We start from the raw sequence: 26,983 nt of genomic DNA on the forward strand, positions 1-26,983 counted from the left end.
GGACACGAGGGGGCCAGAGGGTGGGAAGAGAACTCTACTCTGGGTACTAGGGACGTGTTAGCCAGCAAAGTAGAAACCACTGTTAGTTATTGTAACAATTTAATTGAGGGCATTCCAGGGCTGAAAAAGCAAAACGGGAGCACTGAGGTAACAGTAATTGGAGGAAGCAGCTGCCATCCCTAAGTCGGCGAGGTGGGGGGGGGGCGGGCGGGGTAGGGGGAGGAAGTTGGAGTCTGGATTTGGCTGCTTGGAGGAGGGGCGCTGATTAGGATTCAGAGCTCGGAGGAGGGCCGGCCGCACGGCCACCTAGAGCAGGTGTTACTTGGGTGGCCCCGGGCCTCAGGAGCCCCGGGAAGGGGTGCCCCATGGAGCTGGGGCACTCCTGAGGGAACGTGATGCGGCTGGGAACTGGCACCGTGCTGCTGGGGTGACGAACATCCATCAGGCCGGAAGCTTCCCCCCTCCCTTTGTCCCCCTTGGGTGGGTGCACTGGAGCTGCAGACGGCAGCCCAGCACCGGGCAGGTGCAGACCTGGAGGGGCCAGAGGAGGCGGCAGGCTGGAGAGGCTGCTTCCCTCCTGGTGTGGTTCAGGCCTTCCTGCAGCCGGGTCACCAACCCAGCCCAGCTCCTCTGAGGCCCCCTCACTAAAGAATGCTTGGGCAGGCAGCTTCTGGAGCTCCGCGGGCTCGGCCTGCCTGCAGTGCGTACCTGACCTGCACAGATGTCTGCCCTTCTGCCAGAGTGAGGGCCAGGGTGTCCCTGGGGCAGAGGAGGGGGGTGAGCCAGAGTCCCCTGGGGACCGCCTGTAGGATGAAGGAGTGAGCAGTTACTCTCTCACCCGGGGCCAGTCCTCGTGGAAGGGGTGGGAGGGTGCGCTGGGACCCCCGCTAGCCGGTGCCAACGCGGGTCAAGGCCAGCTGTCCCCCCGTGGAAGCTGCATCAAACCGCGCACCAGGGCGCAGGGGGCTGGAGGCATCAGGGGCGGGGCCCGGGGGCGGGGGCGGGGCCCGGGCCTCCGGCGCAGGCGCAGTCTCGCCCGTCCCGCCCACTCTTGCTGTGGCGGCGCGAGGCCTGCGGCGGGGACGCGGACGTGAGCGCGTGCGCGCGGCCGCCCGGGGTCCGGGCTGAGGGGCTGTGGGGCTGCGGGGCTGCGGGGCGCGGGTCCGGGGCGGCGGGCGCGCGCAATCGCGGCGGGGCGGGCGCCCGCGGGGTCCTTGGGCCCGACAGCCCGCGCTGGTCCCGTCATGTGATCGCGCAGGCCGCGCGCTCCGGGCCCTCCGGAAGAGCCGGGGTGGCTCTGCGCCCCCGGGTGCGCCGAGGCCACCGCGATTAGCCGTTGCTTCCCAGCCGGGGCGGCCCCTCCTGGCCCCTGGTGGTCACCTGTGGGCTGGCCCGACGGCCGTGGCCCCAAGCTCCTGGTCCCGGTCGGGGGTCCCAGCGAGTTCCTTTCCTGAGCTCGCCCACCTGTACTGCGTACCCCCTAACGGTGAGGGTCACCGTCCGTGGTTCATTTAATCCTCACCCCCACCGGTGAGGCACATGCTGCATCAAGGCACAGAGAGGCTCGTTCGTTTTCTCAGGGTCACACAGCGAGTGTGAACCCACGCGAGAACGCTGCCCCCGGTGCCGACTCAGGTTGTCTGAGCACCAGGTGAGGTGGAAGTATCCAGAAAACGGGTGCTCCACCCCTCCCCCCTCCCCGGGGGCTGCAGGGCTGTGTGGTGTTTGTGCGAATCCCGGCTCTCCCACGTGGGCAGCCAGAGGAACTTCCCCCTGCCCCCACTTTCTTTGATTCCGTGGTTTTTAAACTTGTAACATATCCACGAAACATAAGATTTATCATATTAACCATTTTTAAGTGTACGATTCAGCGGTATCTGTCCCTTTCCTTTTAGCACCTTAACTCCTGGTTTGTTCTGAAGGAAGGGGGGTAAAAGGGAGATATGGTTGTTGCAGATGTTAAAAGCTGACACCCAGGGGTGGCCTCAGCGAAGGGCGTACATCTCAGTGACTTGTCAGGAGGTGACTCCACACTGGGTCAGGGTGAAGGCCTCGTGTCCCTTGTCCCCCCCACCCCCAGCCCACATCTCCTGGGTGGTCCAATCTCACTCCGCCACCACCACCGTGGAAACTGTTGTCTGTTTCTGGACCTTTCCTGGGCCTGGGCCCTGCCGAGGTCTCTCCCCAGCAGGTGCTTCCCTTTCCGTTGCTCCGTAGTATTCCAGAGTTCCAGGTCCAGTCACTTGCTTTTCAGGGCAGGAGCGATGATGTCCCGTCTGGCGCCCAGGTGGCCTGCGTGGCTCTTCTGGTGGCGGGCGGCCTGCGCTCAGGGAGTCTCCGCACAGCAGAGGACATGGGCAGGGGCGTCCAGGATCCCTGGGCCGGGCGGCCCTTGGGGGGCCACGGGCACCAGCCCCCTCGTTCGAAGAGGCAGCTCCTCGGCTTCCTCCGGTGCTCCCGAGGTGACGCTGACCCGGGAGCGCTACTCCACGCGGCGGCTGCCCTTCTCCGTGGTGTCTGAGGACGACCTGGCCGCCCTGGAGCGCATCGTCCCCGGCGGGGTCATCACAGACCCAGAGGAGCTGGAGGCTCCCAATGTGGACTGGCTGAGGACGGTCCGAGGTGAGTAAGGGTCTGTTCGTGCTTCTTGCTTGGCGGGGCGGGTGGGCCTGAGAAACAGCATGAGGTGAGGTGAGGCGGTGAGGAGCTCTGGGTGGCGCCACCTAACGCTTTTCTTACGCCCGACATCTACACATTAAAAGATGAAATAGCGCCTCCCCCGCCCCCCCCCCCCCCACAGCTGCTCCGAGGTGGGGTTGTGTGTTAACTACTGCTCACTTCCTCTCAGGGCCTGCATTAGTCTCCCGGGGCCACTGTGTAACAAAGAACCACAAACCAGGCTCAAAACGATGCATTCATCCTCTCCATTCTCAAGGCCAGAGTCTGAGATCCAGGCGTGGGCAGGGCTCCCTCCAGGGGAGGGCCCTTCCTGCCTCTTCCAGCTCCCGGGGGATCCAGGTGTCCTCGGCTCGTGACAGCATCACTCCAGTCTCTGCCTCTGTCCTCACATGGCCTCTCCCCTGTGTCCTCTCTCCGGTCTCCTGTGAGGATGCCTGTCCTTGGATTGAGGTCCCACCCTTATCAGGATGATCTCATTTCAAAGATCCTTAACTTAATTACACCTGTAAAGCCGCTTTATCCAAATAAGGTCACGTTCGCGGGTTCTGAGGGGTGGGAGGTGGACGCATCTTTTGGGAGGCCTGTTCTCCCCAGTGCAGCTCCCTCTCCTCCACTGTGCCAGCGGTTCTCCTCCTGGACCCAGCACACCCTCTTGATAACAGAGATTTCCTAATACCCTGTGTTCTCTTCTGAATTGATTTCAGAGATAACGTGACCTACTTCCTTAGTTACAGAAACCAACATGATGTTCTTGCTACAATATTAAGGAGAGCTAGGAGACAAGCAATTTACAACATGGTGACATATTTAAACCTGTAATTCCAGGACACGCTGGGCGGCCAGGTCCTCAGGCTGGGCCTGGATCCAGCGCACTTGGGACTGGAAAAGAGTAGTGGAGGGTGTGCTGTGCTGTTGCCTCGGACACCCTGAGGGCTGTGCTGCCGGCGGGAAAACCTTCGAGTGAGGTTCCAAACCACAGTGCAGAGTCTTGAGCGAGTGGAACTGGGGCGGAGGCGCAGATAACGGGGCGGCCCTGCCCCTGTGGGAGGCCCGAGGCATTGGACAGCCTTCGGCTCTACTTCTCTGCTGGGGCGCCCTCGAGTGGAAGGGCGTCCAGCCCCGCCCTGCCCACAGGGGTGGCGCTGCCCCGTTGAGAGGCCCCGCCCAGCAGGCGGTGATCCTGGAGGCCGGAGAGGGTGATGCCCACCCCGGCTCAGCCAGGCCGGTCGTGGTCCCGCCTTGGTGCTGCTGCCTGGGCGGACGGACCTCAGTGCCCAGCCCCACGCAGGGCGCCCCACCTGCTCGTCCCCGAGGCCCGCGTGCTCCTGCTCCGGGGTGCCCCGAGCGGGCGGGGGCTGCAGTCTCCTGGGGGCCCTTCTCCCTGTCAGCCGCCCTCCTGGGGGCCGGGCAGTGGGCAGCCTGCCCTGCGTGCCCGCGTGGAGGACCCCCTCCGGGCTTCCTGTCTCCCTGGGTTCGGGAAGGTTGCACAGGGCCTGCTCAGCTCTGAGTCCGAGGGCTCAGGGCCCAGCGGCTGCTCAGTGGGTGTCTGTTGGGGGACTTGGTGAATTTTTGTCGAAATACTCCTTTATGTGGCTTTCTTTTGGAGAGAAACCTGTCTAAATTTTTGATCATTTTAATCTCAGAGTTATGTAGAAAATGTAAGCTAGCAAAAGCTGATTAGGGTCTTTTAATTTTTCTTAAAAAGTGAGATTTTATTTGAAATGGAAACTTATTGAATATTTCTTCCTTCAAAACTTAGACCACTCGCTCGTGGGTGAACCCCACGAACTTTGCGCCTGCACTGAGTGAAAGGCTGGGGCCCTGGCCATGCAGATGGACATGAGGCTGGCCTGGGGGAGGCAGCAGGAGCAGGGAGTGGGCTGTGCTCCACGTGGCCGTGAATGCCCCGGAGGCCGCCCCCAGCACAGGCCCTTTTCTCCAACCGGGGCAAGCCTCTGGAAGGGCGTTCCTAGAGCAGGAACAGCCAGCCAAAGCCTCAGAGCAGGGCTGCACTGGGCTCCTTGGAGGAGCCGTGAGACCCGAGACCCCATGAGCGGCCGGAGTGGATGGAGGGGGGGAGGTCGGGGAGGGACGGGTCAGTGAGGCCTCGAGGGCCCCGTGCATCCTGACCTTTCCTGCGAGCTGATGGGGAGTGCGGCCGGAGGGCCACAGCAGAGGGGGCCTGCGCTGTGACCGGCCGCGGTGGGTGTGCGAGAGGCCGGGCGCCTGGGCGGGGGGCTGGCCGCTGAGTAATGAACGGTTGGCTCCGGGTGTGTCTGGAAGGGAGGTTGGCTGACGGCTGGATGAGGGTGTGAGGGAAAGACAGCAGGCACGCAGGGACGTTTGGCCTGAACAGTAGCAAACACTGGACCCATCTGCTGCGTTGATGAGGAAGGTGACCGGAAGGGTGAATCTGTGCGGGGAGAACCAGGAGTCTGGGTTTGGACGCGTTCACATGGCCACTCGAGGGGGCCTGTCGGGCCGTGGAGCAAGCTAGTCTGAGGTCTAGGGCGGGGCAACACCGGGCGTTCCGAGGAGGCGGATGACCGCTGTGGTCAGTGGGGGGGCGACGGGCCAGCCAAAGGGGCGGAGCACCAGGGGCCGGGGGAAGAAAGGCAGGGAGGCGGGGTTGTGGGGTCAGATGCGGCCGCAGGGACAGGCTGAGACGGGTCACGTGGGCGTCCTTGGGGACATGTGGGAGGTTCTCCGTGGCGTGAAAGGGACGCATGCTCCCCTGGAGCCGGCCCTGGGGTGTGAGGGACCAAGCGGGGCAGAGAAATGGGTGGGGCTTGCAGGGCTTGGGGGGTGAAGAGAAGGGACTTTCCGTCTTTAGTTCTAGGATGAGAGCGCCGTCTCGGCAGGTTTGTGGTGTCATCGGGGATGACCAGGTGGAGAGGGAAATGTGGATGACACAGGGACAGGAGGGACGTCCTCGAGGAAGCGTCGGGGGTGGGGGCACAGTCCCGTGGGCGGTGCAGATGCTGGGGCGGGGGGCAGCTTGTTCTGCAGGCCACTGGACGCCAGGAGGCCAGGTCTGAGTCCTGCTGTTGACAGTCTCCATGGCCCGGCCAGCAGGCTCCTGCGGAGGGTGGGCAGGAGGTCCTGGGCCTCAGCTCTGCCCCCTCGTGTGCAAGCAGCCCCGACGTACGACGTACGCAGGGGGCGGCAGCCGGGCATGCTGTGCTGACCCTGAGGTCGGTGGGCACTGACATCCCCGGGACTCGGCTGGGAGACCGAGAACCGGGGGTGCCGCCAGGTTCGTGTGCGTGAGGAGGGTGCCTGGACGAGGCCCCTGGGGAGGAGGGCGCCTCTGGCACCCCAAGCCCGGAGGCGTCCTGAGGGAGGGAGAGGGGTTAGTGCCCTAGGGCTGCAGGGGAAGCAGAGGCAAGAGGCAGGAGTCTCGGCAGCCGCCGGAGCAGCTGCACCAGGGCTCCGGGCGCTCAGGAGGCAAGGAGAGCGTATGGCCTCCTGGGGGTGAGGCACCTGGAAACGCTGGGATGCCGCTGGCAGGTGGTGGGCGGGGTGCTGAGCGAGCTGGGATCCAGGGCGGTCCACCTGCAGGGACAGCCTCCAGAGCACTGTGAGGGTGTTGAGAGGGAGGAAGGCCGCAGTGGGGTGGTGTTCTGAGCCTGTGCAGCCGGCCTTTCCGCCTGTCCCCTCGCTGGCTTGCGCGTCCCGGCCTGTCCGGCCTGGACGCTCCTTCCCTCCGGTCCTGGGCGGTTCCCCCGAGTTGCCTCTGATGATTCTCTGCTCCGTGCTCCGTTCTCTTTGTAGGCCCCCCTTATTAACACATTGGGCCATTTTCTTATCCTTTCCCCCATGAGAAAGTAAACTTCCCAGGGGCGGGAGAACTCGTCTGTTTTTATTCTCTGTGCCCATCACAGGGCACATAGGGTGGGCACTCAGGTGTTGCTGAGAAACAGTGTGTGAGTGAAACCGACAGGAGCCTCGGGGGTGACCAGGGTCCCTGGACTGTGCTGTCCTGAAGGGCTGGATGCCGAACGGCCAGCTGCCTGGGCAGACGTGGTTCATTTGATGCAAAGCAAGTGAGAAATGGCTTTCAGAATAGAAAAGGGTGAGGTAGACACTACAGCCCGAGCTCACAGCTCCATGAAGTCACGGACCAGCAGGAACACCTGCCAGACGCCCCCCTGTCCTCCTGCCGCCTCTTAGCTACTTAAAGTACTGATACTTCCCACAAAATTGAAAGGGTGGAAAGAGACTCGATTGTCTTGGAGGCAGTGGTCAGGAATGCCGACAGACGAGGCCACGGCTGGACAGCAGATACATCGTGACAGCAAAGAATTGTAACCAATGAGCAAGCTAAAAACCCATGAGCCCGCACTGCTGTGATTAAATAGCCAAGGACACAAATACGTGAGAGGGAAGGGGAGGCCCCTTCTTACAGCAGAAGGTTGACTCGAATGCGGGCGGATGGATGGATTTAGAAACATCACCTCTGGTACCTGTCCTGAGAACAGATTCAGGTAAGGATGGTCAACAGACGCTAAAGTTCACGGGCGACTGTTTGCGGGGCGACAGGGTATTGACGTAACCTCAAGTGTCTCTGCACGAGACATGTATTAATTACAAGGGAAACCCAGTAACTTTCAGTGGGGAAGCCGGGCAGACGCCCCTGCCCCAGGGCCCGGCCACCCTGCTTCCCAGGGCCCAGCTCGGGACCACAGACCACCACCCACTGGCCCTCCACCTCCTCCAGCTAGAGACGGGCCGCTTCTGCCATCGGGTTTTGGCCCTTGAGGTTTGTGGGCCAGCTCCGCCAGGAGGTGGGATGCGCCCCTGCCGCGGGGTGACCGCGCAGCTTCTGTCTTGCAGGCTCCAGCAAGGTGCTGCTGAGGCCCCGGACGTCCCAGGAGGTGGCGCACATCCTCAGGTACACGCCCTGCCCGCTCTCTCTCCTGTGTCGCTCACCAGTGGTTTCCTCACAGGCACAGGACACAGAACAGGCAGACCCCGTGAAGTGGGCAGTGACCGGGGCCGGGGAGGTGGCGGGGGCAGTGCCAGCCTGAGCAGGGCTGAGCCCGGAATCTTGGACCCTTGGGGTACCAGGTGGGCCTCGGGTGGGGAGCGGCTGCAGACTCGAAGCGCAGAGCAGGGAAGGAGATAAGACCTTTTCTTGAGAAATGTGTTCTTTGATGTTTTATATCAATACACTCTCGTGTTGATTATAGAAAAATTGGAAAACGTACAAAACCATAAAGAAAAAAAATTCAAAAGCAACCAGTAATTTCCCCTCCAGAGAAAACCACCGATGACCTTTTGGTGTGTTAGCTCAGCATCTTGCTTGCGCGGGTGAGGGTTTTTAAATGTTACCACATTGTATCTACAGTGTCAGAGTCTTTTTTCCCTTCCATTTGGCAATATCCGTGCCCATCTCTTGTTGCTAATTATTCTCCCACGCCACTTTCATTGCATGGAAGGTGTGCGCCCTGTGAGTGCTTTGTCCCCACGGTGGCACGTTGACATGTGTCCAATGCGTCAGAATAGCTGGCAGGTGGGCGGGCGCCCCGGCCTTCTCTGTCAGAGCCACGGCTGGAGGCTGACCGCACGGCAGGCGGCTTTTTTGACGCACGTGGGCAGCCTGCCTCTCGGGGCAGGTGCCCTGCTGCCCAAATCCTGACCCATCGGGGCCCTCGTCGCTTCAGGTCTTGGCGCGGTGGGAGCCTGGTTGGGGACGAGGTGCTGCTGATGAGGCTGACGTTTGTCTGGAGGGCGGTGGGCGAGGGAGGGGCATGCGGCCAAGGTTAAAGGGGAGAGGAGACGTGGGGCGTGGAGGTGGGAGGGGGCCCGGAGTGCCTGGGGGCTGCGGCTCTTCAGGTGAACAGGGAGGGCAGCAGCTGTTGCTCGGACTGTCTGTACTTGGAGCAGTGGCGTCTCAGGGCAGCTGGGGCCTCAGCCGTGATCTGGGAAGATGCCGGCCGCCAGCTCCCCGGGGGATCGTGTGATGGACGTTTGTCCCCTCAGACTCCCATTGTGCGTGGGGACCGAGGAGGCACCCCCTCGAGGCTGTGGCAGGAGGGCCTTGGGGTCTCACAGCCCCGAGAGTGTCCCCCTGGGCTTCTGGTGTGGGAAAGGGGCCCTGACGCTGGTCCTGTGTGTGTCCCAGGTACTGTCACGAGAGGAACCTGGCCGTGAGCCCACAGGGGGGCAACACGGGCATGGTGGGGGGCAGTACCCCCGTCTTTGATGAGATCATCGTGTCCACCGCCCTCATGAACCAGATCGTCAGCTTCCACAACGTGTCCGGTAAGGCCAGCTGCCCGTCAGGACCTTCCCTCTCAGCCGCGGGGCTGGGCCATGGGGGACCCGGGCCGGGGAGGGCCCAGAGGCCACCACCACTCCACCCGAGCCGGGCCCCCCGGGGGCGTCTGCAGGGGGGCTGTTATTCAGTTGGTTACTGGGGTGACTCACCCCTTGGGCTTGAGCTGTCCCCGCGGCCCCTTCGGATTGACATGTCCTGACTGTGCCGGCCCTTCCCAGGGCGTGCAAGGCGTCTACGGGGCTCCCTGCTCATGAAGCTCGGGGCCCGGCAACGGCGAGTCGGTGCCTCTCGGGCAGGACATCCGGGTGGATCGTGCTGTCTGGCAGGGGTACCTGGACACCCGGTGGTGTCGAGCAGCACCCTGGCCTCCACCCACTCGATGCCAGCAGCACCTCCAACCCAGATCGCCTCCAGAATTGTCACGTGTCCCCGGGGGCAGAATCACCCCCACAGATGAGGGCCACAGCCTTGTAGCAGCCCTCCGTTTACGGCTCCCTTGCATAAGCGTGTATGTGTGTGTGGGGGTGTGGTGTATGTGAGGTTTTTTTCCTCCATTTTGCCTCACTGTTTTGTTTCTTTTCTCATGAAGGCATCTTCTGGGGAGGGATGGGGGACACGCCCCTTTTCCTCCTCGCCCGGGTTCCGGGCAGACGCCCCTTCTGGGGGTTTTCGCCTGCAGGGCCCCCCCGCGTGGCCCGGCTGGTCCTGAGCTGAGTTCCCGCGGGCGCTCTGGTTGCTTGGCAGGGGTCCTGGTCTGCCAGGCGGGCTGTGTCCTGGAGGAGCTGAGCCGGTATGTGGAGGAGCGGGGCTTTGTCATGCCGCTGGACCTCGGGGCGAAGGGCAGCTGCCACATCGGGGGGAACGTGGCGACCAATGCAGGTGGCCTGCGATTTCTGCGATACGGCTCGCTGCGAGGGACGGTCCTGGGCCTGGAAGTGGTGAGCCGGGGACGCTGTCGCGGCTCGGCGCTGGCCCTGCTTCCAGGGGCGCTGGCCCTGCTTCCAGTGACACTGGCTGGGCTCGCTCTGGCCCCCCGGTCGGTCCCAGGGTGGCTGACCTTCCCAGTGGTCAGCATGCGAGGTCTCTGGGTGAGACCCCCTGCCAGGTCCACCCTTGCTCCCTGCAGACACCTGGGGTGGTGCAGGCCCAGCATGGGGGCTGCCCTTTTGGGCCCCGGGTGGCGCAGGTGCATGAGGCCACCTCGGGGATGGGGCCTCGTCCCAGCCTGGAGATCCAGGTTCCCACCGCACCAGCCCCGGTCTCCTCTCGGTCCCAGCAGGGCCTTGGGGGTTACACGTAGCACCCCGCTCTCTGGCTTCCCACGAGGTGATGGCGTGCCCGCTGCCCTGCTGCCCCTGTGAGCAGCTGCCGTGGGGAGCTCGAGCGGGTTCCCGGACCAGCAGCATCCCGCCCGCCAGCTTCCTGGTGGCTCGCGCTCAGAGGAGCCCCGTGGCGCCACCGTCACCACCCCTAGGGCTGCTGAGTCTGTGAAGCACACCTCGGGGCTTTCTAAAGCCAGGGCCCTCTGTTTACCCAAGGAGGGAACGACTTCCATCTGCTAAATCACGAGGTTCCCGTAGCTTTGTCCTCTGGACGCAGGTTATTTTTTATTGTAACTCACTTTCTCATTTTCACAAGCTGTTTCACTAAGCTTCTGACTAGATGAACCAAGCAAGACTCAGGACGGGCTTACAGAGCATGACCGAGGGGCCTGTGGATGAGGAGTGCAGGGGTGGGGGGCCTGACTCACTGCCGTTCTCTGCCCTCCTGCACCCCAGGTGCGCCCGCTTTGGGCCAGCTTCCCGTGAGCACCGAGCCCTGAGCTTGCTGATCGTGGTGGTGGGGGGGTCGTCACTGCGTCCGGGGAAGAGAAGCCCCTCTTTCAGCCTGTTAGGGTGGCTTCAGGCTGGTGCCACCCTAGGGACCCCTGTGTTCCTGGACCAAAGTGGGGCGGGGGACTGATGGCTGGCTCAGCTTTCTCAGGGTGCCCTGGGCTGGGCCGGCCTCCCCAGGGCGTCTGCTGGGGCCGTGGGCTGATGCAAGAGTGCCCGTCTCTGCTCCCTCCCAGGTGCTGGCCGACGGCACCATCCTTAACTGCCTCACGTCCCTGCGGAAGGACAACACGGGCTATGACCTGAAGCAGCTCTTCATCGGGTCGGAGGGCACCCTGGGGGTTATCACCGCCGTGTCCATCTTGTGTCCGCCCAAGCCCAGCGCTGTGAACGTGGCTTTCCTCGGTAGGTGCCCTCCGTCTGCCTCTCGAGCGGGTTCTCAGGCTGCGCTGCCATGTGCGGTCCCTCCTGTTTCTCCGGGCTTCTCGCTGTTTCCAAAGGTTCTGGGACCTGGCCTTGTTGGTGTCCGCAGTGGGGTTTGGGCAGAGCACTCTGTTCTGTAACAAAACCGGGGCTTTGCACGTTTCATCCACCCAGTGTTTGTTATTTAGGCAGCTTATGCAGTAAGATTCACAGGGAAATGATGTGGTTTGGCGCAAGATCAAGGGCACGAGTCCATTCATCACGGGGTTGGGGGGGGCAGTAAGTAGTACTGTCTGTAAGCCAGCGGCTTGCCTCCCCTGTCTTGGACCACCTGTCTCTGCGAACGCGTTGGGATATTTCCCTCGCCGGCCGTTCACGTTCTCTGCTTCCCTTCACAGCAGGCTTGAAAAACGGGCTCATGTCTGCTTTGTTCCGATCCCTCCGTCACCTGTTTGCACCTCCTTTCCCGCTGTCGTTCAGCTGCGTTAGGTTGACCGCGGCCTCCGCTCCTCTGCTGGTCCAGAGGCCCGTCTCTGGGAGGTCCCTGCGCCTTGCCCGGCGGCGGGATCCAGGGCCCGCGGTGGCTCCTGCCACGCACGGGTTCTTGTCTTGAGTCCGTCAGTCTCTGATCTCTGGTGGTCCTTACTGTTACTTTCCACACGTGCCATTTTCTTCGTCCCCTGTGTCAGGCCTTCCTCCGGAGGCCGCGTGCCTCGTGAACACGTCCTCCGTCACTTCCTGTCGTGGATGCCTGCTGCTTCAGTTCTCGCTTTGAGTCTGTCCAAAACCATCTCCGTTTCACCGCATTCTTGGAAGACACTCTCGCGAGCACAGGCTGGCATCTGTGCCCTTTCGTCCTGTGAGGGCGGCACTCCGCGTGGCTCCGTGGCTGTTGGTGGCGTCAGCGAGCCGTCCTCTGTGCCGCTGCTCTGAGGGACTCTCTCTCTTTTTCTTTGGCCGATTTAAAGATTTTCTCTTTACCTTTGGCGTTTTATGGGTCTCGGTGTGTTGCATGTGAGAGTACGTCTCTTTTTCTCTCTGGGTTTCCTGAACTTCTTAAACCCATGGCTTGGTTCTCCCACTTCCAGAAGTTTCCTGCCACCCCCCCCCCCTCGTCAGCGGTTGCCCCCGTTTTGCTCCCCTCTCAGGATTGCGATTAGACACACGATAGAGCCTATCAGTCTGTCCACCCTCCCTGTGTCTTACCTGCACCCGAGTTTCCATCCTGTCTCACTCTGTGATGCGTTCTGGAAGGTTTCTTCTGATCTGTTTCCAGTTCACTGACGCTCCCTGCGGCTGGAGTTCACATATCGCCAAACCCGCCATGTCCAGCCCTGCGTCCAGCTGGGGGGCCTGCACGTGTTCCTTGGGCCTCAGCCCCTGAGCTTCACTCGCCGGATCTTGTCTCCAGACCCTCCTCCCTGACCTCCACACGACCTCTCAGTGCCTTCCCATCCCTGCCCTGAAAGGCCAAGTGTGCCCACCCCTCCCCCCCTGCTGACATATCCACGTCCCCTCTCTGCCTTGGGCCGCTTGGTGGTCAGCTCCAGGCACCGGGACACCACGGAGAGCTCGGGGGTCAGTAAATGTGCCTTGAACGACTTGCTGGGCCCTGGGTGTCGTCAGGGACGCACAGCTAAGCCGTTTTCCGGGGCGGCCCGTTGCTGGCCCTGTGTTTGTGGACTTTCCAAGTGGCTTTCCCGAGCGTCGGGGCTCTCAGGCAGGCTTTTCTCTTCCTCTTCGATGCCTGTGACCTACGACGTGGCGGCTGACCCGGGTGGCTTGTCCCGCTCCGTGAGGCTGCCCAGCTCAGCGGCACTGTTGCCGGGAGACGGGTTGGTTTTGCTGCTTGAAAGGGGGCTCAGGTGGGCCCGTAGGTGAGGCCCTGCCTCCGCATGACCAGCTCGCCTGTCCTTTCTCCACGTCTGTTGCAGGCTGTCCTGGCTTTGCTGAGGTTTTGCAGACCTTCTGCACCTGCAGGGGCATGCTGGGCGAGATCCTGTCCGCATTCGAGTTCATGGACGCCGAGTGCATGAAGCTGGTCGGGCGCCACCTCCGTCTGGCCTGCCCCGTGCAAGGTACTGTCCCCGCCTGCTGGCAGCGCCCACCGCCCCTATTGTGCCGTTTGATGTGTGGGCTGATCGGAGCCTCCGTCCCGTCCGTGAAGTAGGAGATGGCAGGGAGCGTCGCCACGGTTCCCACGTCCCCGTAGTTGTTGAGAGCAGAGTTCTCCCGGAAATTCGTTTTACGTACGCCCCCGGAGTTCAGTCGATGCTGTCGGCCGTGCTGTAGCCCTGGGGTCTTTGGAACAGCCAGACGCACAGTCAGGGGCGCCCTCCTGGCTCCTGCGCTGGGAGAGGTGTCATCCCATGAAGTGCTGGCCCTCGGAGCTCAGCCAGCTCGTTCTGATTTAGCCAGTGAGCTCGTCATGCCCAGGTCTTTAGTCCGCGCTCTGTGTAAAGCTAAGTCCATGCAGCTGTACACCTTGGTATTTTCACTTCTGGAATCGACCCTGAAGAAATGATCGTTGTCTTACCCCAGGCTGCCCTAACAGAACACTAGAGCCTTAAAAAAGGAAATTTATTTCCCCCAGTTCTGGAGGCTGCAAGTCTAAGACCAGGGTTCCATTGGGGTTGGGTTCTGGTGAAGGTCCTCATGGGGTGTCTTCTGTGTGTGTGTGGGAGAGACCTCTGGAGTCTCTTCCTCTTCCCATGAGGGCACCAGCCCTGAAAGATCAGGGCCCCACTCTTAGGACTTCAATTAACCTGAATTACCTCCCTAAAGGCCTAATTTCCAAATACAGTCACATAAGGGGTGGAGTAGGGCTTCACCGTGGGAATTTGGGGTGGGCGGTTACACAGTTCAGTCCATAATAGTCATAAATGTGGAAAGAACTCTATGCTTTAAATTTTTACTGAGGTATTTGTTTTCGTATAAAATAGGAAACCACCCGTCCAGGGTAGAGAAATAAGACATGTACAACCATTGGAAAGATGGAGGGTCCCTGGGGGGTAGGGGCGGAAGGTCCCTGGATGGACAGAAGGTCCCTGGATGGTTGGAGGGCCCCTGGGGTGTTATCGGCCATTGCAAAGCGCTGGGCCTCCCCTTTAGCCTACAGTTTGGTAAGAGGAGCCCCTGGGGCGCCTCCCGCCCTATCCAGGCACCAAGAGTACAGCTTTGTGGTGTCTCCAGGGGGCATGGTTTCTCTTACAGTGAAAGACCTATTTTTAAACTGTCTGAAATTCAGCCTGAGTAGCCAGCGGCTGCTCTGCGGGCAACATGAGAGCCGTCAGGGGTACTAGAGCTGCGGCTGGCCTAGACCTGTCCTGGCTCTTGGCCGACCGCCTTCCCCTCCGCTTTCCCTCTGCCCCCTCCAGAAAGTCCGTTCTACGTCCTCATCGAGACCTCGGGCTCCGGGGCGGGGCACGATGCGGAGAAGCTGAGCGGTTTCCTGGAGCAGGTGCTGGGCTCGGGGCTGGTCACCGACGGGACCCTGGCCGCCGATCAGAGGAGGGCCAAGGTGTGTGGAGGCTGCGGCCCTCGTCCTTCCCATGACGCCTGAGGTTGGACTGTGGCCTGTGGCTGAGCGTGAGCGGGCGTGCCCAGCGGGGCCATCTGTCCGGGCCGGGCGCCGCATCCCTGGGGGGTGGTGCCACCTGCCTCGGTGCCCCCTCTGGTCCTGCCCTGTCTGGGCTGCTGGCTCCACAGCCCCGTTCTCAAACGTCGGTGCCAGGGGCCCGGCCGGGTGGCACAGGAGGGGCCTGGGCCAGCATCCTTCCTGGGTGGGTGAGGGGTCAGGAGGACGTCCCTGAAGGGGCATTTGAGCACAGATGGATGGGGGGTGGGGAGTGAGGTACCTGTGCAGGTGCACAAAGGCCCTGAGGGGCTGGTGCCTGCCGTGTTCCAGACAGAACTTTCTGGAGAGGGTGGGATTGGAGCGCAGTGAGAGGGGGTGGGCAGACAAGGGGGCAGCAGGTCTTGTGGACGTGATGGACGTAGGTGGCCGTGAGCGGGGGTCGAGGAACCTGTGGGCACAGGGGACGGGCGGGGCCGGCCGGCTCAGGCTGGCCGAGCAGGGCTGTGGCTGGACTCCGGGGGTGAGGGGGTCAGGCCAGAGGAGGGGCTGCCGATGAGCGTGCGGGAGGCGGGTGCCGAGTGACCCTCTGCTGTAAAGGTCTGTGAGGCGGCTGGGGAGGTCCGGGCGCTGGCTGGGTAGTCCGTGGTGGCGAGGAATTATTGTTATTTTTTCAGGGGTGATCATTGCACTGGGGGTATGTTAAAAAAGCAAGAGAAAGGAGCTTTTGCCTTGCCGAGGAAGTTGGTTTGCCGGGAGGTTTCCTGAAATGGGGAGTGGGGAGTGGGGGGTGGAGGGCGGGGCAGGGATGAGGCCCAGGTGGGACGGGTGTGCCCAGGCCCTCTGTTCTCTGACGCGACAGGGAAGGCGTTCTCGCGAAGCACAGCGTGACCGTGATGAGGACACCCTGCCTCTCTGCTCCCTCAGTCCCTCCCCGTGTCCCTCAGCCCAGGCCCGGGATGTCCCCCCTGTCTGCCATGCCCCTCCCGCGCCTGCCCTGCCCCCGCCCTCGCTCGGGGCCCTGTCATGGGGGTCACAGGATCTGTTCCGATTGTCCCGAAAGGGGCCCTGGGTGCCTGGGTCCCGGGGGCCAGCCTGTGGCCTCATTCGGGGACCTTGTCCCATATGGACTCTGGGACAGAAGCCACACACCTGTCACGACACAGAACGTTTCTGTCACCTGGAGGGTTTCCTCGCGACCCCGCGGTCACCCCGCAGCAACTCAGCATCGCTGCCCTGCCCGCCGCAGGTGACCGTGCCCGTCCCCTCACTTCCAGATGCTGTGGGCCCTGAGGGAGAGGATCACCGAGGCCCTGAGCCGGGACGGCTATGTGTACAAGTACGACCTCTCGCTGCCCCTGGATAGGCTCTACGACCTCGTGAGCGACCTGCGGGCCCGCCTCGGCCTGCACGCCAAGCACGTGGTGGGCTACGGCCACCTGGGTGAGCGCCGCCCGTGGTGTGGGTGGGGACCCGGGGCCGGGAGGGGGAAGGGCGTCCTCACCACGCGGTCTCTGGGGCCGTCTCGGAGGCGGAGTGCAGGGTCCGGTCTTGGCTGGGGCAGCGGGAGGTGGGCCCTGAACGCGGGGGTCTCGAGGTTTGATGCAGGGGCCTCACCCCTTCCTCCTCAGACGTAAGGATCTTAAAACCAGTTCAGATAATTATTTTTTGCAGAAAAGTCACGCAAAATGAAAGGAACTGTTTCATTCCCCTTCATTCTCGGCAGCCTTTGGAACTGGGCATCTCAGAGCCCCGTCCACAGGGCAGGTGTGCTGGGGTGGGCCCCTCTGGGGCCTCCATCCATGTCTTCAGGGTGGGATTCAGCAGTGCCTCCTGGGATTGTGAGGGTTTGAAGAGGTGCGGTGAGGGGCACATGGTGGAGGGCTGGCCCTGGCCCGGCATCGCTCTGAACGCTTGAGTGGAGGGATTCCACTTTCAAGAATTGAGGAAGAACGTTGGATTTGTCGAATGCTTTTTCTGGGTCTGCCCAGGTGCCCAGTGCTGGTTTTCCTTTGACCAGCCAACAAGGCTCATCACTCCAGACCTCTGAGGGCAAGTGGGCCTGTGTCCCAGGATAAGCCCAGCGTGGCCATGATCCTTTTTGTGTCTTGTTTGATCCTGTTTACTTATCTCATGTAGGGCTTTCTCCATCCTGTCCTGTAAGCCTTCCTTCTTCTGTCCAGGCTGGATGTTGGTCTCAAAGTCCTAAAACGATTTGGGGGTCGTCTCTGGAAGAGTCTGTCGGGTTGAAATTACCTTTTCCCTGAATGTTTGGTAGAACTTGTAAATGAAGGTATTTGGGCCTGAAGGTTTCTGTGGGTATTTTTTGTGGGGGTGGGATTGACTACAGAGAAATTTCTTTAACAACTAGAGGGCTCTCCTAGCTTTCCTTTTCTTCAGAATTGGTTGTGGTAATTTTTTTTCTGGGCATTAGTCCATTTCTTCTAAGCCTTCGAGTATATTGGCATTACCTTGTTCATATTATTCCTTTTTTGCCTTTGTGCCATGTCCAGCCTTTGGGGAGGGGGGCTATTTAACTGCTGATTTGGTTTGTTTCTTGTATCTGTCGACTGAAGAAAAATGCACAACCTAAAAGTTGTGAGTTAAGTTTTATTCGGGGACCATACTGAGGACATAGGCTGGGAGGCAACCTGTCGGATAGCTCGGAGGGACGGCTTCAAAGAGGCAAAGGAGGAACCAGGATATAGAGGAGTTTTTGTAGTCAAATATCAAAATATTACTGCTAATCACGAAAACCAGACCGCTGAAGTTAATGATTTTAGTGCTTTTCTTTTCTTTTTTTTTTAACATTTATTTATTTATTTTATTTTTTATTTTTTGGCTGTGTTGGGTCTTCGTTGCTGTGTGTAAGCTTTCTCTAGTTGCGGAGCATGGGCTCTAGGTGTGCGGGCTTCAGTAGTTGTGACTCACGGGCTTAGTTGCTCCGCAACATGTGGGATCTTCCCGGACCAGGGCTCGAACCCGTGTCCCCTGCATTGGCAGGCGGATTCTTAACCACTGGCTGCGCCACCAGGGAAGCCCCAGGTCCCACCCTGTCTGATGGCACTTTCATTATCTTTCGGGTCTGAATATTTTCTCATTTCCATTGTCATTGCTTCCTTGACCCATGAGGTAGGCAGAATTGTGTCTTTAAATTTCCAAACATATGGGCGTTTTCTAGCCATTTTAAAGATCATGGGCTTGTTGACTGTGCTGTGGGCAGAGAGCTGGGTGGAACTCATCTTCAGCTGAAGCGTGGTCCCTGGCCCAGGGTGCAGCCAGTTTCCATGGCCGTTTGGTGGGTGCCTGAGAGGGGTGTGGCCCCTGCAGGCCCTCCAGATAAAGTGTGCACTCTGTGCCGCCCCCTTCCTGGAACCCGCTCGCCTGTCGGCTGCCGAGAGGAGCCCCCACTGTGACAGTAGACCCCTCTGCTTCTCCTGGTGCCTCTGCTAATTCTGAAGATAGGAGATGCGGGCTGTCAGTTTGATGCCGAAAGCTCGGCCTCGGTGACCGGCGCCGAATGGAATCTCAGAGACAGAGTTTTGGGTGAAGTAGAAAAGAATGGCTTTATTGCTTTGCCAGGCAGAGGGAGACACAGCGGGCTCCTGCTCTGAAAAACTGTGGGTCCCAACGCGGGAGGATTTGGTGAGGAGTTTTATAGCCATGGTTCAAGGGTGGGGTTGCTGATGATTAGGGTGTGTGCAGGGCCTGCGCTCCTTTAATCTGGCCTCAGGTGGTCTCCTGATGAGCTTCTCTGGTTCCTTTAATCTGGCCTCAGGTGGTCTTTTCTGGAATGAAGAATGCTGACATCTTCCATTTGTTGGGGGTTTTAGTTCTGTAAAGAGCTCAGATACATTGTTCTGTGTGTCCCGTTTGGGGGAACCGGGACCTGCCCCAGGGCTGCACTGTTGTTTCTGGGCTGCTCCTCCCTCGTCTCTGCAGCCCCTCCCTTCCCTGATCAGCAGCTGTTCGAATCTGCCCTTTGGAGCTCAGGGAAGGTCATGGAGGCTGAACAGAGAGGCTCCCTTGCCCAGGAGCCCCACAGGGTCCTGCTTGGTTTCAGTTAGAACTTGGGCTTATAGGGCATCTTAGCAAAGAACAGTACATCTTTGGAGATGGCACAGATGAAGAGGACAGAACTTCTAGGCAGCAGATTGTGGGAAGGTGCATAAACACACGGGGAAGCTAATGGACATGAGGCTTGTGTAGACCGAGGCCAGAGTTGTCTCAGGTGGGTACCCTGACCTTGCTGGAATGTGGAGACACCTTTACACACTCACGTCCTGCTTTTAGGTGGACGGAGGGCAGAGAGCTTCTCTTGTGCCTGTTTCTTTTCAATTGCCTTCAGCTCAAAATAATCCTTATGCCAAAGCAGGCTGTTTTGAGGTAGCATATTTTGTAATTTACATAAGACTGTAATTACTCAGTGACCTGGATTTGTCTGACTTTGGGCCTTCTATTTGTCCTTCATTTCTTCTATTTCTTTTTCTCTGATTTATTACCTTCTTTTGGTTGGTGTTTTTTCTCATATAACTTGTTTCCATTTACTAATGAAGGAATCGTGCCTGTCTAGTCTTTCGGCAGTAGCCCTAGAATTGTGGCCTTACCAGGGCGGTCCTGCCTTCCCAGGGTTGGAAGTTAATCGGTGTCATGATCCCCCTCCCAAACAGTGTGGTGGCTCATTTTGTGTGTCAGCCTGGCTGGGCTGTGGTGCCCAGATGCTTGGTCAGACACCAATCTAGATGTTGCTGTGAAGGTATTTTTAAGATGACATTAACATTTAGATTGGCAGACTTTGAGTAAAGCAGATTACCCTCCATGATGTGGGTGGGCCTCATCTAAGCAGTCGAAGGCCTGAAGAGGAAGGCACAGGTGTCCCCCGAGGGAGAGGGGGTTCTCCCCACGGCCTCTGGACTCGAGCTGCAGCGTCCGCTCGCCCCCAGGTCTCCAGCTGCTGGTCCGCCCTGCAGGTTGGGCTCCCACGTCCCCGCAGTTGTGGGCCAGTTCCTTAAAATCCACCTCTCTTTGTCCCTCCGTCCTCCTAGCCCTCTCCCTCCCCCCGACCCCCACTCTGTACATTGCGTGCATCTGCAGGTGTCCTACTGGTTCTGTTTCCCTGAGAGCCCTGATCAGTACTTGGGGCAGGGACCTGGGGACCTGGGGACCCTGTCACTTTGATGCTACCATCTGCTCCTGGTCACACACTGTGTTTTGGAGTGTGTTCCATCGTGTTTTTTAGCCCCAGATAGCAGCAGTGCTGTTGTTATGACTCCACGAGGTCAGTGTTTGTCTAGACTCACCCACACCTCTGGTCCTTCTTTGACCTGGGGTCACAGCCCTGCCTTTAGAATTGCCTCTAGTGTGGGAAAGTAGGTGACAGCATGTCTTGGATTTTATTTACCTGAAAATGTATGAATTTTGTTCTTCAGTGGTTGTTTTTCCAATGGATTTCAAAATTCTCTGTTGACAGTTCTGTTCTCTGCAGAGTGAAGACATCATTCTGCCGTCTTGACTTCTGTTGCCGCAAAGTTAGCTGTCAGCGAGTGTGGTTCCATTGAAAGGAGTCCATTTTTTTCCTTTTTGTTCCTTTTAAGATCTTTCCCTTTTCCTCGGGGTTCCTTGGCTTCACTCTGCTTTGGTTTAGGTGAGCGTCGGCATGCCCTGCTGGGGTCTGGTGGGCTTGGCTTTTAGAAATTGCTCCCCTGTTGTCTCTGCAAATATTGTCTCTTCCCACCCGCCCCTTCTTTCTGGAGCTTCAGTCGAGGGCTCACGATGTCCCCACGCGTCTGTCTCTCTTTACTGTTGTCTGTAGCTCTGATCCTCTGTGTGCTTGATTTGTTTTCCATTTCATAATCTCTCTTTGCTTGTTGACATTTCAGTGACCATATTTTTCATTTCTAGAAGATCAGCCTGGGTATTTAAAAGCTTTCCCTGGTCAGTGTCTTGTATTTTTCTCTCTCTCATTTCTTTAAACACGTGAAGCATTTATTTTCCGTCTCTGGAAATCACCAGGTCGCAGGTCCTGGCGGGTCTTGGTCATCATCGTTTCTTTTCTATGTGTTTGCAATTTGGGGCTCATGTATCTTAGGCTTGTATCTGTGGGAATTATTTGAGGCCGAGGTGGGGTGATTTGCTTGTGCAGGAGGTGGGGAGGGTGGGAGTGGGGCTGGGTCCCGGCCCGCAGCCAGGAATGGCCTTGGGGCCACCGGGGCCCTGTGAGCTGTGCTGCAAGCCCGTGCAGGCTGGCTGCTGGTGTGGATATCTGAGTGTCAGTGGAGATAAGGTTCTCTCTCCCCCTGCAGTGTTTCCCTTGGGAAAGACCCTTGTTTTTAGAGCCTTCGCCCTGAGGGTATCAGCGGGAACCACTTTTGGTGGGAGAGGGATCCCTGGTTCGCTCCCTGCATTTGACAAATGTGCATGGAGGGAGGGGGTCTAAGAAGCCCCAGGTCACAGGGTCAGAGGCCCCCAGGTCACCTGGTCCGAGCCCTCCTGGACGCTGGGGACCCAGGCCTGTGGGCATCGGTGGCCCAGCCTGGGGCCTCGCAGGGCGGACGGGTGTTCGTCCCCCTCAGTCCGGAGCCCTCGGGGAGGGGTTGGGGGGTAGGCTGTGCGGGTGGAGAAGGGGGTGCTGGGGAGAACTTGGAGAGAAAAGTACGTGAAGCCAAGGGAGCTGCAGCCCCCAGAGGAGGGGAGTGGTCACCAGCAGGTCAGTGGCCAGTGACGTGAAGGGCTGGAGGCCGGCTGTGAGGGCAGAGGCGGGTGGGACCAGCACTCCCTCGGGCGGCCTCCAGGCAGGGCAGGGGCGGGGCTCGGGGCTCTCGGGAAAGGGGGGCCCAGCCTGACCTGCGCGTCCCTCCAGGGGACGGCAACCTGCACCTCAACGTGACGGCAGAGGCCTTCAGCCCGTCGCTGCTGGGCACCCTGGAGCCCTACGTGTACGAGTGGGTGGCCAGGCAGCGGGGCAGCGTCAGTGCCGAGCACGGCCTGGGCTTCAAGAAGAAGGACGTCCTTGGCTACAGCAAGCCACCCGAGGCCCTGCAGCTCATGCAGCAGCTCAAGGCCCTCCTGGACCCCAAGGGCATCCTGAACCCCTACAAGACGCTGCCCACCCGCACCTGACGCCCACTGCGGTCAGCGGGAGACTCGGGAGGGGGCCTCGATCCTTGGCTTTGCCTGTGGGGCGCGCCCGCAGGCTGGCGTGGGCTCACAGGGCCTCCATCCGACGGAGCCAGCGGCAGGCGGGGTGACCGGCCCCCTGGTCGGCGGTGGGGAGCCGGCCCTGTGGAGCCTGGGACACGTGGCTCTCGGCAGGATTCCTCCGGGTGCTCTGCCGGTTCTGTTGGGTGGGCCGAGTGGAGAGGGCTGCTCGGTCCTCACTCCATCCTCGGGGCGGGCACTCCGTCCCTTTGCAGGTCCTGGACAGGCCAGGTGGGTGAGCAGTTGTGCCCAATCAGAATAGACCAGGTCACCCCTGCTTTGCCTGTGGCCCCTGGGGTTCCACCTTGTGGGGTGCAGCTCTGGGAGGGGGCACGGGTGGTCCTTCCGCTGGTCCCCCACGCAGTGTGAGCCTCTGAGGTGCCCCGGGCAGAGGTGATGAACTCCATGTGGGCAGCAGAGCACTGTGAGGTGGGTCCACGCGGAGCTCTGACCAACAGAGCCTGGGCCATCGGGCGCTTTACGGATGACTTTTAGTCACATTTGAGCCAGAGTGACAGGAATGCCCCCCACTGTGGAAGGTGTCATTTCCCCTGTTTTCTAGAAGGCCCATGAGTTGGCAAGACCGTTGTTGGAAGACAGGCATTGGTTTCTTGCACTTGGTGGTTTGCTGTGATGTGTCTTTCCAGTTCTGCTTTGACCACGAATGTCAGTAGTGCCGGGTGAGAAGCCCCGCCCGGCACAAGCATCTTCAGTCACCCCGACCGGGCCCTCCCCATTGACCTTGGTCCCTGGGGCAGCTGCTTGGGCTGTGGAGACAGTCTGGGAGGCTGCACACGTTTTCTGTTTCTGGCTGCTGTGAGCTTCCAGTAAAAGTGGGAATTAATCATGATACTTTCCTTCCTTCTGTTCTTAGAAATATAACCTCATAAAAGCCCAGGTGAAGCGCCCGTGTACCCTGTTCCTCAAGCACCCGAACGTCAGTGACCCGGGGCCTGGCAGTCTGTGTGTGGGGACAGGGCATCCCTGTCCCCGTCCCCCATCCCCATGCCATGTCCCCCGTCCCTGTCCCCCACTGTGTGACTTGGAGCCCCGCCTCATCGGGCCCCTGAGGCGTGGTCTCACGTGGGTAATGTGCAGTGAGGGGCTTTGCGATGCAGAGAGACCTCCTATAAAAAGTTTTAGGACTAAGCAAGTTTATTTTGGAGAATTAAAATAATGCATGGATTACTAGAGGGCTTAAAACTTTGAGGCATTTCCTGCTAGAGTAAGAGTGGGGCTTCGAGAAGGTGGCCTAGTGACTGGGGGTGGGAGGGAGCAAGTGGCAGGGGGACCCCTCCATGTCCTTGAAGGATAAGCTGGCCCCCAACGTGTCAGAAAGTGAAGTGGCACCCACTGGCCCTGCGGTTTACTCCTGGGGCTCGCCCCTCAGGATCCACCTGTGCACGCGCACACGCGCGCACGCACCTGCACACTAATGGCACACGTGCACGCATGCACGTGCCGGCGTGTCCCCGGGCCATGCTCGGAGCACCGTCTGCAGGTGGTGTCGGTCAGTGGCCGCGTCGCCGGCCGTGTGTCTGTTGAGAAGGAGGCGGGTGTGTGCCTCTGTGGCCCCTGGACAGAGGGACGGCCGGAGGAGGGGATGGAGGGGGCAGCTCACCTCCTGCTTCTGAGAAAGGCCGTCGACTCTTGGAAGCCGGTTCAAACAGAACCTTCCTGCGTGTCAAGACCGCGGCTGGGACTCACTTTGGGTGCCTGGAGGCCGGGTTGGGTGGGGAGGAGATGTCATTTTCTATATTTTTGGGATGCTTTGCCTTTTTTTTTTTTTGCCAAGTGCACGTACACTCTCATAAAACAAACCAGGCGCAGACTGATTCAGAGGTCCCATGGCTGCTGCTGGGCTGGATGGGTGAGGCCGGGCATGGGCTGCATCCACGGTCTCCTCCCCGGTCACCCAGGAGAGGGGCAGCCCCAGCAGAGCCTGCTCCGAAGGGGACACAAGCCCCTGCCCCTGCTGACGCGGCTGGCCCGGCCCCACCTGCCCGGCCAGGGTCCTCTGGCTGCGGATGGGACACACCCTGGGGGAGGTGGGTACTCTCCTGGGGGTGTCTTGGCCCCAGCATGATTTCAGGGCCCGGGCCAGGGCCCATCTCCAGCCCCCACGCCGGCCCAGCAGGGCGGGCGTGTCGGGACACCCGTGACTGCCTCCAACTGACCCTTCCTGCTCTCTGCCAGGATTTAAAATGCAGGTCCCCTCCCCACCCGTTGTTGGCTGCCTGTGGCCTCGCCTGGTTCCAGGTCCTGCCTGGGGGGCCCTGCAGTGGGTCCCTCCGGCCTTGCTGGCCCCATGGCTGGCTCTGTCCCCTCTTCCGTCATCCCCGGCTGGGCACTCAGCACGATGGAGCTCCCGAGAGACCTGGTGGCTCGCCTGTCCTCCATCCTTCCAAGGTCAGCGGATGGCCCGTGGTGCTCAGCTTCTGACCCTCTGGAAGCCAGGTTTGAGGCTGGCGTTTTCCCAGTTGTTTCTGGGACGGAGCCGGGGCTGCCCTGCGCAGCGCCCTGGGTGGAGGAGGTGGCAGTGGCGGGTCATAGAAGGCAGACACACACCAGGCATTCCCTGCCGGTGACGAGGCCTGGGATGCGGCGCCGCGGGCCAGGGGCCTTGTTTCAGGACCCACGGCGGCTGGGGTGGGATATGCAGTTTTCTCTGCCCCCCCCACCCCGACCAGCGATGGTTCCCTTCTGCCTCTGAGGCCCCCTGTCCACTGGTCTTTGTGCCGTCTTTGTGGATGGTGTCCTGGAATCAGTGAAACAACGCGGCCTGCAGAGGGAACGCGGGAAGGAGGCCTGCCAGCCGGACCCCGCTTATGTGATGGTAAAACGTGGGCTCTGCAAGGACAGGGAGGTCTTGGGTTTTCACACGTCCAGAAAAACCCGCTGGGACAGCAGGAAGACCAGAGGAAACCCCGTCGCATCCAGCAGGCGACTCTCAGAACCTGCGGGGACATGGGCCGTGTGGACCACACCGCAGAGCCCGGGTGTGGGCTGTGCCCGCGGAGAACACGTGCCCTCCCCGGGGCCGCAGGCGCAGACGGCAGGACACCCGGAGCGCGTGTCCAGGCGGGGCCTGGGGAGGCTCACCCATCCAGAGCCTTGCGGGCTCTGCGGTCACACGAAACGTCACAGGCAGAGAGAGGGAGCCAGGCAGGCTGGGCGCCAACAACAGGCACCTTCGGACCAGGAGTGGACCCCGCGGCGGGGTGGGGACAGGGGGAGACCACCCACCTCCCGAAGCGGCTCCTCACCGGACACTTGCCCGAGGACAGGCTCCACATGTGCCTGCAGGTGGCGAGGGAGGGGCTGAGGGCGCTGTTGGGTTTGGCTTAAAAAAAGCTTCTGGGGGGGCTTCCCTGGTGGCGCAGTGGTTAGGAGCCCGCCTGCCAGTGCGGGGACACGGGTTCCAGCCCTGCTCCGGGAAGATCCCATGTGCCGAGGAGCAGCTGAGCCTGTGAGCCACAAGTACTGAGCCTGCGCTCTAGAACCCACGAGCCACAACTACTGAGCTCACGCACCACAACTACTGAGCCCACGTGCCACAACTACTGAGCCCACATGCCTAGAGCCCGTGCTCCACAACAAGAGAAGCCACTGCAATGAGAAGCCCGCGCACAGCAACGAAGACCCAACACAGCCAAAAATAAAATAAATAATATAAATTTATTAAAAAGAAAAAGAAAAAGCTTCTGATTTTCACCTTAAAACCTCTAAGCTGCTGCAGCGTGAGAAGAGGTTACGTAAGAGGACCGCTCAGAGCGGAGGCCGCGGAGAGCGGCTGAAGGGGGCCCGGGGTGGGAGGAAAGCCCCAGGCAGGGGTGCAAGCAGGCTGTCGGGGAGCCAGGGGGAGCAAGGAGGCCGCCCACCCCTCAGCCCCAGGGATGGGTTGTGGCTAGGGGGTGGGCAGCCCTGCCAGGCCTGCAGGGGAGCAGAGTCTCCACCCTGCCAGCTCAGGACTTGTGGTTCAGGACCCAGGGGGCTCAGAGGAAGACTGGGGACCTCGTGGCCCTGCAGGGAGGGCCCCCTGCGGGTGTCCACCAGGATGCTGACCCCACGGAGAGGTGGAGGTGACTGGCCGCGGAGTAGTGTGCCTGACCCCTGACCTCACTCACACAGGATGCCCGCTCAGGCCCACTCCTCCACCTCCTCCCTGACCTCCACCAGGACGGGGGGTGCGCTCGGCTGCCCCACCAGCCCCGCTTCTGCCTGGCACACCCCCCGCCGTCCTAGGCTTGCGGCACCTTGGACCTCAGGGGCCCGTGGAGGACAGGCTGGGTTGTCCTGCTCAGGCCCCAAAGGCCACATGGGCAGTGGGGACATGGCCCCTTCCTGGGATGGGCGCGCTGCTGGACGCACTCACGACGGCCCTTGGGTGACCCCCCCACCCCAGGGAACATCAGCCCTGCCCTCCCCCAGCCCTGCAGGACAACCGAGTCCTGGGAACTTTCTAGAGCAGCTCCTGGTGCAGGGGTGTGTGAGGAGGAGCTTCCGGGGTGGCCCTGGCGGGCCTGTCTCCCCTGGGGCCTCTCTTCCGCTCCCCTCCCCCTGAGGTGGTGCAGAGGTATCCCGTGGGACGGTGGCCGTGAAATCAGCTGATGTCCCTTTGCTTTTGGGCAGTGCCCAGACCCATCTTCCCATTCCATGGCCGTGGGCCCTCGGGACAGCGAGGGAGGTGGGTGCTGGGTGGAACCCGCTCGACCTGGCTGCTGGGATTCTTGGCTGGCCCCTGGACCCAGAAGCAGAGAGCTGGGGGCCGCGGTGCTTAGGCTGCAGTGCCCCTGCCCCGGGTCCGAGCCGGCTCCTGAGGTTCACGGGTACCGGCCGGAGCTCGGAGGGGCTGCCGGCGGTCAGCGGGCAGGGGTCCTGCCGCTGGCTTCCCCGAGCCCTGGGCTCGTGACGGGGGCGCGTTTCCCGGGCTCTGGACTGGAGGGAGCCCTTCCCTGCTGGCTCTGCCAGCCCCTGGCTCACAGCCACCCCTGC

General features: G+C 60.8%; 1 protein-coding gene across 6 annotated transcripts; it reads left to right on the top strand.

Moving 5' to 3' along the window:
- The first annotated feature begins 1,032 nt into the window (after positions 1-1,032).
- On the top strand, positions 1,033-22,838 carry D2HGDH (D-2-hydroxyglutarate dehydrogenase). Of its 6 annotated transcripts, none has more exons than XM_082464771.1 (10): positions 1,033-1,090; positions 2,255-2,622; positions 7,516-7,573; positions 8,807-8,946; positions 9,707-9,900; positions 11,031-11,199; positions 13,152-13,295; positions 14,595-14,737; positions 16,069-16,234; positions 21,651-22,838. In XM_082464771.1, exons 2-10 carry the CDS (start codon positions 2,265-2,267, stop codon positions 21,908-21,910), a joined length of 1,632 nt encoding a protein of 543 aa, XP_082320897.1. In that variant the 5' UTR covers positions 1,033-1,090; positions 2,255-2,264; the 3' UTR covers positions 21,911-22,838. The 6 variants fall into 6 exon arrangements, with proteins under 6 accessions (XP_082320897.1, XP_082320899.1, XP_082320900.1 ...); XM_082464773.1 differs by having other exon boundaries at positions 1,049-1,094; XM_082464774.1 differs by having other exon boundaries at positions 1,066-1,090; positions 2,260-2,622.
- Positions 22,839-26,983: the final 4,145 nt, after the last annotated feature.

The sequence above is a fragment of the Balaenoptera physalus genome, assembly GCF_965194825.1.
Source record: "Balaenoptera physalus genome assembly, chromosome: 6".
Classification (NCBI taxonomy): Eukaryota; Metazoa; Chordata; class Mammalia; order Artiodactyla; family Balaenopteridae; genus Balaenoptera; species Balaenoptera physalus.

Excerpts from the sequence above, each read along its gene's own strand:
- D2HGDH (XM_082464771.1), top strand. The coding sequence starts at position 2,265 with ATGATGTCCCGTCTGGCGCCCAGGTGGCCTGCGTGGCTCTTCTGGTGG. Across the intron at positions 8,947-9,706 it reads CAGCTTCCACAACGTGTCCG|GGGTCCTGGTCTGCCAGGCG; the intron begins GTAAGGCCAGCT and ends GTTGCTTGGCAG. Across the intron at positions 13,296-14,594 it reads TCTGGCCTGCCCCGTGCAAG|AAAGTCCGTTCTACGTCCTC; the intron begins GTACTGTCCCCG and ends TGCCCCCTCCAG.